Source organism: Pelobates fuscus, chromosome 5 (genome assembly GCF_036172605.1).
Source record: "Pelobates fuscus isolate aPelFus1 chromosome 5, aPelFus1.pri, whole genome shotgun sequence".
Lineage (NCBI taxonomy): Eukaryota > Metazoa > Chordata > Amphibia > Anura > Pelobatidae > Pelobates > Pelobates fuscus.
The window spans coordinates 311,651,113-311,669,859 of record NC_086321.1 but is presented as its reverse complement, the minus strand read 5'-3'; the positions used below and the strand labels follow the sequence as shown (position 1 = coordinate 311,669,859).

At 41.8% G+C, this 18,747-nt stretch overlaps 1 protein-coding gene across 1 annotated transcript in view; it reads right to left on the bottom strand.

The window, feature by feature from the left end:
* Nucleotides 1-18,747, bottom strand: part of THOP1 (thimet oligopeptidase 1) — a 54,282-nt gene that overhangs the window by 10,525 nt on the left and 25,010 nt on the right. The window contains exons 5-7 of the mRNA XM_063455511.1: nucleotides 10,728-10,830; nucleotides 1,348-1,508; nucleotides 1,131-1,266 (exon numbers count right to left, since the gene is read on the bottom strand). Coding sequence (XP_063311581.1) covers nucleotides 1,131-1,266; nucleotides 1,348-1,508; nucleotides 10,728-10,830 — 400 coding nt within the window. The remainder of the gene's footprint in view (nucleotides 1-1,130; nucleotides 1,267-1,347; nucleotides 1,509-10,727; nucleotides 10,831-18,747) is intronic.

Genomic DNA, 18,747 nt, shown 5'->3' with positions numbered 1-18,747 from the left:
CAGGGCCGAAGTCCGCACGTGCCGTACTCCATCTCTGGCCGTTCAAGGGTGTGTTTTAGCCGGTCCTCGGTCCCTGCCAAGATGTTTCCATCATGTGGCCGGGATATCCCCTGCCGGCCAAGGGGGGGAGACGGGGCTGTGCCCCAGGCCAAGGGTCTCCCCACTCCAGAGATGCCTGCCTCGCGGTGGGCTGGCTCTGTGTTGCGCCAGTTTACGGCGCCATGCTGCATGTAATGGCGGCCAGTGCTCAGAGGTCGCGTGTAGGCCGGACTCAGTCCTCTCTGCCCGCCCGCCACGCGGTCCGCTGTATGCGGGTATCGGGTGTGTGTCGGAGCTTTCCCCCTTTCATATGCGGCAGGTTTTGCTGTTTTGAGCGGGTTTGGGTCATGTTCAGTGCTGTTTATGGTGGTTTTCTGCTGGAGCCCATGCGGGCAGCATCCAGTCGGCCCGGAGGCCCGGCCCCGCCCCCCAGGACAAGTCATCTTTAAAAAAACATTAGCATGAAACTTATCATTGTGCTCATAAAAAACAAAGTTCAAAAGCAAAGCTTCTCAAAACAAATTCAAGTATTTCTCGAGTTCTTGACTCTGACAAAAATCCCAAAGCTATTAATGTTTTATTGTTTTTAAGAGTAATGCAACTAAGAACCAATGGGTTTGAGCATCTCCCAAAGGCATGGAGTTGTGTAACTCATTGCAAGAATTTTTACATTAACGGATACAACTCATTGAAGTGACTATAGTGGTTTGAGTCCGCAGATAAAATTCATCCAGTATTAAATATTTGTTAATTTTTTAAGGCTAAATGAGACTCTTCAGCAGCCCACCCCTCTGTACTGCTTAGGCTAGGAAACGTTAGCATGAACTACAATGAGCAGCTGTGTTTGCTGACAGCTTTCTGCCTGTCACAGCAGCCATTGCTAGTATGACTTGGTATGTGTGCAGTCTCTGCTCTACCCATACTTCCAGTAGGGGTTAGGCTCTGGGTGGCCATGGCTCCTAAATTTAAAACTGCTTGAAAATTGGTTAACACTGAATGGAGGGTCTATTCCAGGGGATTAAAAGCACTAACCAATTCAAGATTAAATGGTTATAGTGCCAACAGTGTCTCTTAAAGTGAAAAGTCCTTACCCAAGAAACCTGCCACAGTCTTGCCGTTTTTTGCCATGTTCATCTCCAGAATAAAGTCTGCATGGGTTTCAAAGCCAAGTAATTTGCATTTCTCTTCTCTCAGTTGTACAAGTTCCTTTAATATTCTGTTATTCTCCTACAAATACAGATAATGAAATCAGATTTATTTTTTTAATTGAACGGTCAGTTCATAGCAACTAGGAAAATTTCCACCAACCTCTTTGCAACGGGAATTGAAAGCTGACTCCACCTTCTTGCGAGTCTCAGGATTAAAGCATTTTTTCATTAATGGGAAGTAGTGAGGATACTTTAATGTAATCTTTAACTTTCCATCTTCTGTTTTTTCTAAGCTATTGAGGAAGTCATCAGGGAGTCCACCTTAAAAGACAAATAAAACCCCCATAAATTTGAAATACACCTGTAAGATTGAATTAAATATATATTTGAACTGTTGCCAGCAAGTCTGCTTTCCTAGACTACTCCAGCCTACTTTCCTCATCTAAAATGGATAGGTATCGCAAATACTCTGTATTAGAGAATACTTGGGCTGGTATTTCAGAGAAACAATAAAAGAATTTGACATGGTTTGCTTACTATGCAAATATTATACTGAAAGAACACATGCCCTCGCTCAACCTATGCTCAAGGAGCTTCTACTACTACTAACTTTCACAGCATTGTTACCAGCCAACTTATGATTGTTAACTGTAAAGAGTTCACTTTGTTACCGCTATATTGCAACCGTTGATTTGACCTGTTGCACTGGACGGCTTACCGTTGTACAACGCTTTTCCACATCTGAGCTAAGCCTCTGTGTAGGCAAACACATTCAAATTGTCATAAATGTAAAGTACTTGACTATACGCAACGTTCACAAAAATAAAAAACATTTAAAACAAATATTATACTCTAATATTGGACATATTTTCCCCCCAATCGATTTATCCCACATGGAAGGTTTTTAACTCCGTGTACTAAAGATAAACAAATTATATATAGTTAAGCCAGTAGGCTTCTCAGACATACAAAAGCCTTACTGGTCATGTTTTATAAGTGGACTGCCAATTGTTTACCTTTAGGTAAAAAGATAATTTCATCCAGATAACAAGTCACGCTAACAGGTTGTTATCTTGTTTAGATGCAACCGAAATTGAGGATATAGCTGTAAATCTACAAAAAATAAAAAACATATAAAAGTGTAACACTGTATAAATGGTAGTTAGTATGCGCTATTGGGTTACACTCACAGAATGGAGAAAGATGTCATCGCCTTAGGGTGCCTCCTGATCCAAGACTCCTCCTTTCCTGGCAATAACACTGCAGCATGAAGGGCCGGACTCAAAGTGAAGAATATATTATTCTGCTTTAATACAAAAGATTAAAACAAAATGATAAAACAAAAGTTAAAATATAAAAGAATATATATTGGTGCTATACTAGATCCTATGCTGTTAGCTCGTTTGAGCAAGGTCCTCTTCAACCTATCGTTCCTGTAAGTTTTCTTGTAATCGTCCTATTCATAGTTAAATCCCCCCTCGCTATACACTATAGTCACCAAAATTACTTTAGCTAAATAAACTAGTTTTAGTGTATAGATCATTCCCTTGCAATTTCACTGCTCAATTCACTGTCATTTAGGAGTTAAATCACTTTGTTTCTGTTTATGCAGCCCTAGCCACACCTCCCCTGGCTATGATCGGCAGAGCCTGCATGAAAAAAAAAAACTGGTTTCACTTTCAAACAGATGTAATTTACCTTAAATAATTGTATCTCAATCTCTAAATTGAACTTTAATCACATACAGGAGGGTCTAGCAAGCTATTTACATAGCAGGGGATAAGAAAATCTTAATTAAACAGAACTTGCAATAAAGAAAGCCTAAATCGGGCTCTCTTTACAGGAAGTGTTTATGGAAGGCTGTGCAAGTCACATGCAGGGAGGTGTGACTAGGGTTCATAAACAAAGGGATTTAACTCCTAAATGGCAGAGGATTGAGCAGTGAGGCTGCAGGGGCATGTTCTATACACCAAAACTGCTTCATTAAGCGATTTGCTCAGGTGACTATAGTGTCCCTTTAATATTGTAAAGCTCTACGTAATCTGTTGGCGCTATATAAATGGCGAGAATAATAGTAATATGCATTTCCTTCAAGAGGACTTCCAAGTGAGATAAGCTCAGCAATACAAAAAAAAATAAAAAAAATGACAATGAAAAAAAAAGCAGTATAACTCCTCCCTCTGAGTCTCTTCTTTTAAATGGCCCATAGTTCCGCTTATTGGTGTTCCAGTGGGTGTTGTTTTGCGTCCCTAGCTATGTACAAGGCTTCCAAATTAGTTCTCCCGGTTTCTTCTGATCGGATCACATCTTTTTGGTGCGAAGGTTCCGGCTGGCTCTTTTAGAGGACGCGTGCGTTCCACTCGGCTGCCATCTTGTGTTCCACCTCCGGTTCGCAAGGCGGTTGTTGATAGGATCTCTCTCTCACAAGGGGATCAATGTGATGGAAGCCTAATAGGCACAAAAATATGACATATGCAAAAAAGAAAACCATGAAGTAAAGTCCAATAGGACTTCATAGATGGCAGGAGTGGTATCCACAAGCATTTCTCAAACATCTATGAAGTCCCATTGGACTTTGTTTAATCGTTTTTTTCTTATCCTATCTATGACCGCCTTGCGAACTGGAGGTGGAACATAAGATGGCTGCCGAGTGGAATGCACGCATCAACAAAAAGAGCCAGCCGGAACTGGCGCACCAGAGGTGACATCAAAAGAAGATGTGATCCGATCAGAAGAAACCGGGAGAATTAATTTGGAAGCATTGTACACAGCTGGGGACGCAAGACAACACCCACTGGCTCACCAATAAGAGGAACTATGGGCCAAATAAAAGAAGAGACTCAGGGAGGAGGGGTTATACTGCATTTTTTTTTCCATTGTGATTTTTTGTATTGCTGATTTTATCTCACTTGGTTGCTTTGACTATCTAATGGTCCCTGAGGAAGTCCTCTTGGACGAAACGCGTAGGACCTAGTATAGAACCAATATATATACGTTTATATTTTAACTTCTTTTGTTTTATCATTTTGTTTTAATTTTTTTGTATTAAATCAGAATATATTTTTCACCTTGAGTCTGGCCCTTCATGTTGCAGTGTTATTGCCATGAAAAGGAGGAGTCTTGGATCAGCCCTATCATCTATATCAGGGGAGGCACCCTAAGGCGATGACATCTTTCTCCATTCTGTGAGTGCAACCCAATAGCACATACTAATTACCATTTATACAGTGTTACACTTATATATGTTTTTATTTTTTGTAGATTTACAGCTATATCCTCTATTTCAGTTGCATCTATATTATGTTTAACCCCTTAAGGACCAAACTTCTGGAATAAAAGGGAATCATGACATGTCACACACGTCATGTGTCCTTAAGGGGTTAAAGGGATACATTTTGGGATATCCCTGGAGGAAGCGGTCACCACTATCTATTGAGATAAGTGTTTCACTATAGCCTATACCAGGGGTAGGCAACCTTCGGCTCTACAGATGTTGTGGACTACATCTCCCTTGATGCTTTGCCAGCAATATGGCTGTAAAAGCATTATGGGAGATGTAGTCCAAAACATCTGTAGAGCCGAAGGTTGCCTACCCCTGGCCTATACCATCAATTTCTGTTGTAGTTGATATCCGGTTATCTTGTTTGTTTATTTTTGTAGCATAAAAGAAAAGCATGTGTTTGCATGTATTCTCAGGGTTTGTTTGTCTGTGTATGTGTAGATTTTCTGCCAGGTATTGTCCACCAAGTACAGCAAATCTGGCTTTCCGTGATTCTGAAGGTAGTAGAACAGAAGACAATATTGTAAAAGAGACAGTCTTATTAGCAATTAATTAGTAATCACTAACCTTGAAAGCCTAGATGTGGACAATGTTTAAGTATGGTAGAACATTATAGGAAAAATAAATCGTTAAAACACTTGGTGTCAAAGTTAGGCATAAATAAAGTATCAGAAAATAAATCCCCCCCCAAAAAGCCAAACCAAGAAGGAGGCAACTTTTAAATCCTTTTTGTTTAAAGAAAAGAAAAGAAGAAAAAAAAAAGAAGGTTACTTAAGTGGAGTTCTATCCAATTTTCAGTTGTTGGATCAGAGCTGTAATAGCTCTTTTAGTATGCAATGAAAGGCTAAACTGGCACATAAATAACCTCATCTCTCCACTTAAACTTGTACTGTACTATGAGTACCACGTCCTCACACTATGTACCTATCTTTTTTTGGGACAACTTAAGTTCTGTAATTGGACCTATGGCTTTGAACCCTTCCATTGCCGGTCCTTCGCCGTCTCCTGTTCCCTCTACTCTGGGTAACACCGCAATCTCACCTTGCAGATTAGAGGTTTCGAAGTGTAATATGTTGCTCGCACATGAACTGTTAGATGCAGTATAGCAATACAGTATCCCTTTAGCAGACAAGTATCTTTCACTTTACATAATCAGATTCAGGATACTTATGGCAGGTATGTAAGTCATGTGTGCACCATTAACAACAAATTATAAATCATAGCCAATTCAGAGCAGAGAAATATTTTTACATAAAATTCTGCAAAAATAGTTTTTGCTTCAGCAAGGAATTATGGCAATTTGTGGGGACTCTAACCCAGCTTTAGATTCTACCATCAGCACTACCACTCCTAGTTAGAGTCCTAAACGTTCTTGTAAAACCCTTACTAACTAGTTAACAACCCATAACTTATATGACATGGCTTATGGCTAGTTCTCCCCCCTCGAGTATACATACGTCTCACAGGTCCATAATTGTTATTTGTGCATAGATTGTTTCTTAATGTAAAAAGGACACTCCAGACCCTTAAAGAACTTTGGTGTGCTGTTATGCTTTATGTGTAAAGAGTGTGCCCTCTTCTTTTTATTTCACAAATAGTGCAGATTTCAATAGTGTGGTGTATGCGGACAGTAGCCTTAGGCTAGCTGTGCACAATGTACAGTTTGCCCTTAGCCTGTTCCTGTAGTAACTGTGCAGGACATGCTGGGATGGACAAACCTCCAGATTTCCTCTGTTTCTCAGTTCATCTTTGGGTGTCAGCCATTAGATGGATGCTACAGCAGGGATGTGTATATCTGAGAAAGGAATTGGTCTAGCATAATGTATGAATTGTGAATAATAACTATTTGCTGATTAAGAGACTGTATTCTGTTGTAACTCAGCTATCACAAGACAAACAGAAATAGCCACTTTTCTAAATTAACCTTGTATTTTCCCCATGGTTGTCTGACAACCAATCCTGTTACGTTCTCGTTTGCCAAGCTCAGTGGAGCAGAACTCAAGAGGCAGGCAAATGTTCAGAGCACCTGCCTTGCAAAGATTTCTCAATGAGTTACATAAAAAGTATGTGATTGGACAAAAAGGGAGGCTTTGCAAAGGCAGCAGACAAGAGAACTACAGCTTTTGCAAGCTGTTTTTACATGTACCCCCAATAATAAAATGCATATTATTTACTTTATTTTCATGAAGAGTATATCTATTATGCACTTAACAAAATTATAAACGCAACACTTGTTTTCGCCCCTCATTTGTCATGAGCTTAACTCAAAGATCTAAGACTTTTTCTATGTACACAAAAGGCCTATTTCTCTTCTAAATATTGTTCACAAATCTGTCTAAATCTGTGTTAGCGAGCACTTATCCTTTGCCAAGATAATCCATCCACCTCACAGGTGTGGCATATCAAGATGCTGATGGGGGGAGGGAGGGGTTAAAAAACAGTCAGTATCTGGTGTGACCACCATTTGCCTCACGTAGTGCAACACATCTCCTTCACATAGAGTTGATCAGGTTGTTGATTGTGGCCTGTGGAATGTTGGTCCACTCCTCTTCAATAGCTGTGCGAAGTTGCTGGATATTGGCAGGACCTGGAGCACGCTGTCGTATATGCCAATCCAGAGAATCCCAAACATGCTCAATGGGTGACAAGTCCAGTGAGTATGCTGGCCATGCAAGAACTGGGGTGTTTTCAGCTTCAAGGAATTGTGCACAGATCCTTGCAACATGAAGTGATGGTCGTGGATGAATGGCATAACAAAGGGCCTCAATCTCGTCACGGTATCTCTGCGCATTCAAAATGCCCTCAATAAAATGCACCTGTGTTCGTTGTATATAACACATGCCTGCCCATACCATAACCCCACTGCCACCATGGGCCACTCGATCCACAACGATGACATCAGCAAACCGCTCACCCACAAGACACCATACATGCTGTCTGCCATCTGCCCTATACAGTGAAAACCGGGATTCATCCGTGAAGAGAACACCTCTCCTAATTGCCAGACACCATTGAATGTGACCATTTGCCCACTCAAGTCGGTTATGATGAGGAACTGCAGTCACGTCGAGACCCCGATGAGGACGACGAGCATGCAGATGAGCTTCCCTGAATTGGTTGCTGACAGTTTGTGCAGAAATTCTTTGGTTTATGCAAGCTGATTGTTGCAGCAGCTGTCCGGGTGGTTGGTCTCAGACGATCTTGGAGGTGAAGATGCTGGATGTGGTGGTCATGGGCTGGTGTGGTTACATGTGGTCTGTGGTTGTGAGGCCATTTGGATGTACTGCTGAATTCTCTGAAATGTCTTTTGAAACGGCTAATTGGTAGCGAAATGAATATTCAAATCACGGGCAACAGCTCTGGTGGACATTCCTCAAAACTTGTGACATCTGTGGCATTGTGTTGTGTGATAAAACTGCACATTTTAAAAGTGGCCTTTTATTGTGGCCAGTCTAAGGCACACCTGTGCAATAATCATGCTGTATAATCAGCATCTTGATTTGCCACACCTGTGAGGTGGATGGATTATCTTGGCAAAGGAGAAGTACTCACTAACACAGATTTAGACAGATTTGTGAACAATATTTGAAAAAAAAATAAAAAAAAAAAAATAGGCCTTTTGTGTACATAGAAAAAGTCTTAGATCTTTGAGTTCAGCTCGTGAAAAATGGGAGCAAAAACAAAAGTGTGGACTTCCTCAGGGAATGTGTGGTGTGTGATCAACAGGTACAGGTAAACAATTGTTTACTGTTTGTTTATTTATACCTGTTGATCACACACCACACAAGTCCCTGAAGAAGTCCTATTTGGTTGGATGAAACGCGTAGGACCCCTGGTGGTGACATAGAGGGACTACACTGATGATTTTATATCTTGATCACATATATGTAAATACATCTATAGAGATTCTAACCCAGACAGAAGATTTGGAATTTCTATTTTGAAAAAGGAAAATATTCAAGGCTTGCAAACTTCAGTAAAAGTGTGAGTGGCCACTTGTGAATGCAATTTCTACAATTTGCCTTAATACGCAGTTATACGCTATGTTGTGTTATTTGTGATTGGTTCAGCAGATCATCCCCTTTTTTTTGCTTATAAATGTATGACCTTAAACAGAAACAGAAGTTTAACCCCTTAAGGACACATGACATGTGTGACATGTCATGATTCCCTTTTATTCCAGAAGTTTGGTCCTTAAGGGGTTAATCTAAGGCATAATTTGAAATGCTTGTTTGTTAAGTTTGACTGGCAAAATAAATAAGGTAGCCCCTAAACGTCTTCAAAAGACAATCTCACCTGAGCAGCCTGCATCCAAGAAAAAACGTGGCTGAGCGAAATCTCTCAGCTGCGGATTTGTGAATGAATTTAAAGGGCTCTGTACAGCAGTGACTTCCAGCGATACACAGACTTTGTTGGTCAGTCTGGGGTTGCTAAAAATGGCACTAGCTGACTAAACCCTGCTCACACTGCAAACTTTTAGGCTTTAAAGGTCTGGGGGCCACTAAAAATGGCCCCAGTAGACAGAGGAGAGCTCCAGGTAACTCTGCTCCCAACAAATCTACAGGGCGTTCTATAGAATGCCCCAACGCCCTTAAAGGGACTCTCCAGGCAGCCGATTTTACTTACCTGGTTCCAGCGCCGGGAGCCTCGTGAAGCCGCGCCCCCTATTTTGTCAAAATGACGAAATAGGCGGGCGCGAGCAGGGAGCAATCAGACGCTTCCATTTGGAAGCGTCATTGCTCCCTTGTGCGCATGCGCGGCTTCGGGGGCACATGCGCACATACTTCAGAGGGCGGCATTCATGCCGCCCTCTTAAGTCCTGAGCGCACTACCGCGCATGCGCGCGGTGTGCGCGGCCGCGAGCTGAGCTGACTGACAGCTCAGCTCGCGGTCTTTGCCCGACCCCCTCCTCTGCTGACAGGCTGGAGAGAGAAGGCGCGCACACAGTGCCTTCTCTCTCCTGTACACGTCAGACGTATTTTAATACGTCTGACGTGTACAGGGCCTTTTTAGGGCCCTGCATGATAGGAAGTCCCTCTGGTGGCCGTCTGAGTGACGGCCACTGGAGGTATTCCTATCAATCAATGTAAACACTGTATTTTCTCTGAAAATACAGTGTTTACATTAGATTGCCTGCAGGGAGCTATAGATCTCACCTGAAAAAATACATTACGCTGTAGTTGTTCAGGTGACTATAGTGTCCCTTTAAGGGGTTCATTGTAAAAATGTATTGTCAATTGTTTTATAGTGCTTTTGTGTGATAAAATAAAATTGTCAAGCTGAAAGAAGAAATAAAAAAAAAGAGGGAGTGGCTAAGGATGTTTGGAAATGTGTGCTCAGAGTTTAAAATCAAATCTGAACACTACCTAAGTTGGGGGCATACCCTCAGCAAATTATAGGATATAAACTAAAATGTAAAAGCGTACCTATGGGTATTGTGTGGCAGGAAAGGTAGAACTTAAAAAAGTTGGACCTTTTACACCATCACTCTAAAGAGGCAGAATAAATAATAATAGGACAAAGAAATATTATTCTAAAGCATGTAAAATAAACAAGAACAAAACAATGTAGATTGAAAAGAAAAAAAAAAGACACAAAAATCAAAACAAACACACACCATTTCCTTACGTATTGCTTTTAAAATTAATAAATTTGTTTGTCCCTTTCTCTCTCTCGCTTTGTTTTCATGATTATGAAATTGACCTTCACATTGTTAAAACCTTAAGGACCAATTTTCAGTTTGTTTGTCTTATATTTAATGGAATACTCCACTGCCCAAAAACAATAATCAAATAAAAAGCTCTTTTTAATAGACATACCACAAATGAAAACATGCATGCTTTCAATTATACATTTTTTCATTAGGGGTATATCTACAAACCGCTTCTAAAACTGCATTTCTCTTTTCTGCTGACTTTGAAAGCCCTCTCCATCTTCCCCAGCACGTCCGATTACAGATTTTCCATTGCAGTTTAATGCAGACTCATGAGAAGTCTTTGCAAGGTAGTTGCTCTGAGCAATTGTCTGTCCTATGAGTTTAGCACCACTGAGCTAAAACAATCCAGAAAGTAACAGGACCTGCTGTCTGCATGAAAGCCAGGCGGTGTAACATGGTTAAATTTATAAAAGTGCCAATTTGTTTTAAAACATGCACTTTTTGTAGAAAAAAAAAAAAAAGATGATACGCTCTTCACACACATCATTTCAGCAAGTTAGAGTGCTTTTTAGACACTCGAATGAGACATGAGTTCCCAACTTACCCAACTCTTCTCGCGAAAAAGGGAGAAATGTAATATCTTCATTTAAATTCTTGCTGAAATCAATACATAGGTTGCTAATCTTTTTCTTGATTTCTTTTATTCTCTGGGAAAAAATATAAATAAAATTGATGTGTTTCTATTTTGGGATAGCTTCAAGTAACAGCATTGAATACATTTTGTTAATTAGCTAAATAATCTACAACACCAGGTTAGACAAAGTATTCCATTCTTCTGAGGTTGATCACATGCACCATTGAGAAGTAGAGACCAATAAATCGGTCAAAGAAATATGAATATACGTAAAAGTTAAGCATTTAGTCCGTTTTTACGGTTATTGCTTCACTAAAGCTGCATTTCATTGTTGATAAAAGATTCGTTGTTTTCTCATCCATGTAACTTCTGATCACATTTACAATTCTGTTTGTATTCCACAAACTCCACACAGGCTTGATCTATTAAGCGTTCTCTGTCTTTATTTCTCCTACAGCTCTCACTCACTAAAATCCAGTCTACCCACAGTGTGGGGTAGAAGGAAATGTACTTACTATAACATTTCCTTTAGGACTGAGGTCAGGAATAATTATACATTTCTAACTAAGAGCACAATTTAGAAAAGGGAGGGAACATGCATTGCTGCCAATCCTGTGTAAAAGTAAATATATTTTTCCATATAGACAGGGGCAGTAAGATTATAAGTTTTAAGATAACTTTCAAGAGAACAGTGCGTAGAATTCTTTAATGACAACTTGGAAAATTGTGCACCGAATTGCAACTTCTTGAAAGGATTGAATGTCTAATGGTAATGTTTTCTATTTTTGAGACACATTTTGAGAATACTATGTTGCTAATTTACCGGTTTTCTCCACCAAAAGTCAATGATTCAGAAGCCCTGGAAACTGATATGGTTGAATTCACTCTAATGTTCTTTGCAGAAATATCCATGAAAGTAAGCTAAGTCAATACCTACTGCAATCAACTTTTTAAAATACACTGCTACTTACTGATACAAGACACAGAATAGCCAAGTCTTCACATAAATCCAAAGTACCATAAAGTAATGCACAAATAGCTCTTTCTTGAGTGGATAATATAATCTTAACATATGAGAAAATGTGAGTATCTATATGAACCAATTTAATACAGTACTATGCAAATGTTTTAAGCAGGTGCTAAAAAATGAAGTAATAATGCTTTTAAAAATAAAAAATGTATAATAATTTTTTTTTTTTTAGCAATTAAGAAAATGCAGTGTGAGTGAACAGAACAAACACCACATTTTGGTCACAACATATATTGATTTGATTTTGTGGTTTCCAAATCCTTTTGTGAATGGTAATAGTGAATTTCTACCTAGCTTGTAACAAGATTTTTTATTTTTTTTTGTAAATATAATTTTTATTATTTTTGGAATAAGTAGTGTCAAACGTAGAAATTCAACATGGAGACTCGCAGGTCTCTAGTTCACACATGTACGCATGGGCGCGCAGGCCCGTTTATCGTCTATTTTTAATTTTGGCTCGCAGGCCTCAAGTTATCTCCATAAGTAAAGTGTTAAGAGAGAGACAGACCGGTCTCATTTAAATAGCATTATGATCAGCATATCTAGACATTTCAAGTCTCTGGAACAGTGGCATATAGGAAGACCTTTACCGCCCCTGGCTTGGTAAACACTCTGCCCCAATATGCTTATGTGGGCAGCACTGTCACTCCTTGGGTAGTAGGAGGTCCTAGTAGCTGGCCTTACGGTCTGTGGTTGTTGCGGTATCTCCGCCCTGAGCCTAGGCTTGAGCATAGACGTTGCCCGTCGGGGCCCGACATTCGTGTCGGGGTGCTGCGTTTGAGTCCGCTGACAGGTGTGATGTTGTCTGAGTGTGTGCTGGGCTTGCACCTGTCAGCCGCCTGTGGCCTAGTGTTTTCTATTCTTGGTCGGGGTACATAGGATTGTGTGCCTTGTCAGGTCTTGTATGGAACAGCTATTTACGAGTAGCTTGGCCATGTCTGTCCCTGCCTCCTCTGTGCCCTCTCAGAGTGTCTGGTTAGGGGTGTCAGTTAGCGCCAGCTTGCCTGTGGCAACTGTTACCTATGCTAGCTTCTAGTTCGGTCTGCTACTTCCGTCAAGCCCGTCCATTATTTCTAGGTCGCAGACTTGGTCCTTCCTGGTCGGGGTGTGTAGGAGAGGTCGAGGATAGAGGGTTGAGGTCATGGAATTAGGGGGGTGTCGGGTGCGTCTGTAGTCCCTTATGGTTCGTTCCTGTCTATCAGTCTCAAGCGGTCCGTAAAGTCTGATTTGGAGGTCTGTAATATCCAATGTGTCCACGTGTTAAAATATGTCTGTTGTGTGTTTGCTGCTGTGTGTTGGAATTCCTCTAGGGTTCGGAGGTCTTCCATATGGGCGAACCATGTGGTCAGTGGTGGGGTTGCGGTTTGTTTCCAATATTTTGGGATGATGGATTTGGCCGTGTTCAGTATTCGTATGGACAGCGATTTTTTGTATGCGGATCTCGGTATCTTAGTATGGTGTAGGAGCATTTCTGCGGGCTTAAAGGGGGGTGGGTCATCTGAGAACAGTTGTAGCATCTTGTGGATTCCCTGCCAGAACGGGATAATTCCCTTGCATTCCCACCAAATGTGCAGGTGTGTGCCCCTCTCCGCTTCGCATCTCCAGCATTGTGGAGAGTGTGTCGGGGAGATCGCGTGTAGGGTTGTTGGCGTGCGGTACCAGTGTGTCATGATTTTGTATGCCGTGTCCTGAGTCTTGCTATAGCTAGCGCAGTGGTGTGTGAGGTAGCAGATTTTTCCCCATGCAGCTTCGTCAAGTGTGTGCCCTAGTGCCTCTTCCCATTTTCCCATGAAGCCTGGTGTGGCCGTTGGTGTGTGGGTCAGTAGTAGGTTGTATAGAAAAGAGACTCCATGTGCCAATGGTTGGGGTTCTAAGCATTCCCTTTCGAATGCCGTTGGGGTTCTCGTGAGCGATGTGCCTTGAGGGAGTGTGGCAATGTTATGGCGTAGCTGTCGGTATTTGAGTTGCGTCAGGAATGTGATTGGTGCTTCTCCTCTAAGCTCCCTCAGGGTTTTAATGCCGTCGGGTCTAGAGATATGTCTGAGCCTGGGTAAGGGGTTTGGAATTATGGTCCTGAAAGCTTTCGGGTCCTGACCGGGGGGGAACTCAGGGTTGTATGTCAGAGGTAGCATGGGTGAGGGGTGCGTTGACAGATTGTGTTTTCCCTTCGCCCTCTGCCATTCCTGGATGGTGGCCCTCACATAGTGTGATTGTGTTAGCGTCTTACTCCCTGATCCTGGTGGTATCCATGGTATTATTGCTGTCGGTATCCCTGCCTCTCCCTCCTCTGCTTGCTTCCATAGCTTGTGTACCCCCTCCTTGGACCATTCCAGTATCCGCAGGAGGTGGCAGGCTCTGTAATACAAGTGGAAATCCGGGAGGGCTAGGCCGCCTCTGTTTTTTGGAAGTGTAAGTGTGTTGTGGCTTATCCTGGGTCTTTTCCCGTCCCACACGTATCTGCCCAGAGCGGAGCGTAAGGTGGTGAAGAATGTGCGAGGAATTGTTATGGGGATGGTCTGGAACAGATACAGCAGGCGTGGTAAGAAGTTCATCTTGACCACCTGTATTCTGCCCAGCCAGGAGATGTGTGGGTACGCCCATTCCCTCATGTCTGCGTGTAGCTGTGCGTGCATCGGTGTAGTTCTCCCCGTACATGTCCCCTGCCCGTCTAGTTAGCCAGATGCCCAGATAGCGGATCTTGTGTGCTGCCCACCTAAAGGTGTAGCTTTGTCGCATGTGTGTTGTCCTGTGTTCTGGTACGCTGATGTTAAGTATGGATGATTTTGTGTTGTTGATTTTTAAATTAGATATGGCCCCGAAGTCATGTAGTGCCTTTAAGATGTTGGGGAGAGAAACCTCCGGGTTAGATATGTAAAATAGCATGTCGTCTGCATATGCCGCGATTTTGTGGTGGCTCTTTCCCACCGTCACCCCTGTGATGTCTGGGTTTGTCCTGATGGCCTGTAAGAGTGGTTCCAGTGCGAGGACGAAAAGCAATGGGGATAGGGGGCAGCCTTGACGGGTGCCATTTCGAATTTCGAATGCCGTTGTCAGTGCCCCGTTCACCACTACTTGTGCGGATGGTTGTGTGTATAGGGCCTCTATCCAGCCTCTAATTCTGGGGCCCATGCCGGCGTGTGCTAGAGTTCTAAACATGTATGACCATCCGACTCTGTCGAAGGCCTTCTCCGCGTCCGTGGACAGCAGGAGGAGGCCCCCGTGAGCGTGTTTCTGGCTGTGTATCAGAGTGAGGGTGCGCATAGTGTTGTCCAGTGCCTCTCTCCCCGACACAAACCCCACCTGGTCCGGGTGTACCAGGTAGGGCACGTGTGGTTGCAGTCTGTTGGCCAGTATTTTGGCCAGAAATTTAAGGTCACAGTTGATGAGAGAGATGGGTCGGTAGTTTCCGCAGTGGTCCCCATCCCTACCCTCTTTTGGGAGGATGGTGATGTGAGCTGCGAGTGATTGTTTGGGGAAGTGGTGTCCCGCCCTGATGGCGTTGTATGTGTCTACTAGGGGGGTGTAAAGTATGTCCGCAAATGTTTGGTAGTAGCTCCGGGGTAAGCCGTCGGGGCCTGGGCTTTTGCCCGGTTTTGTCTGTTTTATTGCGAGGGCCAATTCATCCAGCGTGATCTCCTCTTCTAGGAGGTCTGCGGTGTTTTTGTCTAGTGAGGGTAGGTCTTGTGTAGTGAGATAGTCATTTATTTTATTCGTCAGGCGTTCGTCGGCAGCCTGTGTCGGTGGACGGGGCAGATTGTATAGGTTGGCATAGTATGTTTTAATTATGTCCTGGATCTTCGTGGGTAGTCGGTGTAGTGTGCCTTTTTCGTCTCTAATGCGCTCTATATATGTCTGCTGTCTGCGTTTAGCTAGCATCCTAGCGAGTAGTTTGCCACTTTAGTCGCCGTGTAGTGCAAAGAACGCTTTGTGTCTCAATGCATCCCTGAGATGTCTCTTCAGTAGAAGTTGGGTCAGTTCCCTGCGGAGTGCAAGAAGTTTGTCTTGTAGTGCGTGTGATTGGGTGCCCTTGTTTTGTGTGTCTATCTCCTGGATTTCGGTGAGTATTGCGGATATCTCCGCTTCCCTTCGCTTTTTCAGCATGGCTCCTTTTTGGAGGAAGTGACCTCTCGCTACGCTCTTGTGGGCCTCCCATAGTATAGTCTGTGTCGTTTGTTCGGGTGTGTTTATGGTGAAGTATTCTCTTAGTACGGTGCTAATGTCCGCTTTAATGTCCGGTTGCGTTAGTAGGTGTTCATTTAGGCGCCATTTAGTCACCTTTGGTCTGTGCATCGGGGATGTTATCGTGATGGAGATTGGTGCGTGGTCCGACCACGTCACGTAACAAGATTTTTAAGATAGTTTAAGCATGCGTGGAATAGGCATAAGGTTATCCTAGCTATAAAATAAGGCCAGAGACTAATCAAAGTATTTAGATAATTGAGCACACTAGATGGGCCGAATGGTTCTTAATCTGCCATCACATTCAGATAATGTGTTTATATAAAATCTAAACAATCTCTTCTTTCAAAAGCTAAGTTCTAAGACTGAAACTGTGAAGATCTAACTTAATTATCTGTTCCAGAATCAAGTATTTCCCTGCCAAAAGTTCTAGAACATCAGTGAACCAGGACTGTCCAGGTCAAAATGGTAGAAAAGATGATCCCACTCATGTCATTCTAAAAATTCTGGGACACTGGTGCAAAAGATCAAATGTCTAGGCAACTGAAAAAAGTGTACAAAGGCATCTGTCTTAGGTATATGGCTATAGTAGGTCCTAGAAGACATGTTTCTGCTACTTAATACATTTCTCTTCTAGCATTGAAGTTTCACCACTGTCGAATACTGTAGCGTTATCACAGAAACCAGAGCAAGCAGAAAATTATTATTTTCTTTGAAAATACTGCATGTGAGTCTATGTCTAGGGCATCATGGAAACTAAACTTGTAAGAAATCTTAAGGCTCTCATAGCCATTCTGATGCTGCATGCTTTGAGACAATTGTTGTGACAACTTTTATGACCTTGTTTATTTGAACAGATATTGCGTAACAGCTTTAGAATAGGTTTTGTGGAATCTGTAGTCCTCATCAGTTATTAGCAAGATTGTAGCAATAGGAAAGGGGCAATCTGCTGTGGGTTGCCAGGAAGAAGGAAAATGGCCATTTAGCCATTTCCAGTACCCTTATGTTGCAGGTGCAGGTTAATATGCTTTTGGGCTATACAATATATTTTAACCCCTTAAGGACCAAACTTCTGGAATAAAAGGGAATCATGACGTGTCCCACATGTCATGTGTCCTTAAGGGGTTAAAGGGTATGAAAAACTACCACAACAAGAGGACATAGTCTTAAATTAGAGGGACAAAGGTTTAAAAATAATATCAGGAAGTATTACTTTACTGAGAGGGTAGTGGATGCATGGAATAGCCTTCCAGCTGAAGTGGTAGAGGTTAACACAGTAAATGAGTTTAAGCATGCGTGGGATAGGCATAAGGCTATCCTAATTATAACATAAGGCCAGGGACTAATGAAAGTATTTAGAAAACTGGGCAGACTAGATGGGCCGAATGGTTCTTATCTGCCGTCACATTCTATGTTTCTATGATGCTGTCTGCCATAGGAATGAATGCTGGAGTCTTTTACAGAAAGCATAGAAGTGTTCTTTTCACATCCAGGCAACGGAATTTAGTTTTCCTTCCCCCAAGTCTCTTGCTAATGTAATTTACACAAAAAAGACATGAACCTAGCATAAAGGTTTAGTACCTCTGAATTGGACTCAGAAGCTCAATATGTTGAGCTTTAGCAAACAAGATTTCTGTAAAAAAAAGTGCTTTACTTTCTGCTGCATTAGTAGAAAATTATATAAAGCTGATTCAGTCTTATCCAATGTCTAGTCCACTAGAATCTCCTACAGGAAGGGTGGTGTTTTCACCAACTGTGCATTTGGCAAGTCCACTTTAGAAAGATTATCTTCTTACAGTCTTCTTTAAATTGTTAAAATGGTTTTAAAATGCATTACTACAAATACTTTTGGATATATATTTCCACTCTCTAAGCCTTAATTCCTTTAATTTAGGATGAAAAGCAAAGGATTTCAATTTATTAAGTTAAAGATTCGTGTTCTCTTGCAAGATCTTAGTCTTCCATGTGAAGCATGACTTCTTTGATAAGCTTATGCAAGCTTTTTTCCTGAAAAGAATATTTCTTATCAGAGGAGACTGCCGAATCTTCTGAAGATGATGCTGAAGAATTTGAGCTGGATTCCGTATGTTCCCAGCATTTTCTTCTCTTTCACTTAGTGGTGATTTAAATACTGGTTCAGTATGCAGAACTGACTAGGCTGATTAAACAGCAGCTGATCTAATATGCCAAAAAATGTCTGCTGCACACTAGACTGAAACCATGACAATAATTAAGCTTTTTTTTTTTTTTTTTAGCTTTTTCTGGAACATAAGTTACAAATTTTCTACTTCTAGCAAAAGCTGGTTACCAGAAGAACAAATAAGATTTGCTTAGATTTGGAATAGCAATACTAAAAGACAAAAAAATAAGTAACTAACTAACTAAAATGGAACAAAGAGACCATAAAGGTAAAAGCAGAGTATTTTATCTTAAATGGTCTCTGGGTGTGCAGAAGGGCTGTTGAGAGCAGTCCTGTCACAGAGCTGAAAGCAACCATTAAGAATTAAGCAGGACGCCTCACTTTGCCCGATAAAATAAAAATGTAAGTGCCGACATAACCAGGTGCAGGCAGGCAAAAAAACTAGGGAATTGTGTGCAAGTGGGGGATTTTATGCTATTGAGGAAGAAGGGTTAGGAGGGGCTAAAGTTTTAAATCTATCCTCAATCCAGTTTCTTCAACCATAATATTTGGGCCTGTGGGTTGCTGCAGACAGAAAAAAAAACCAACAACACTTTTTGTGAATGCGTTTGCATATTAGAGATTTCCCCTATAGTCAAAGT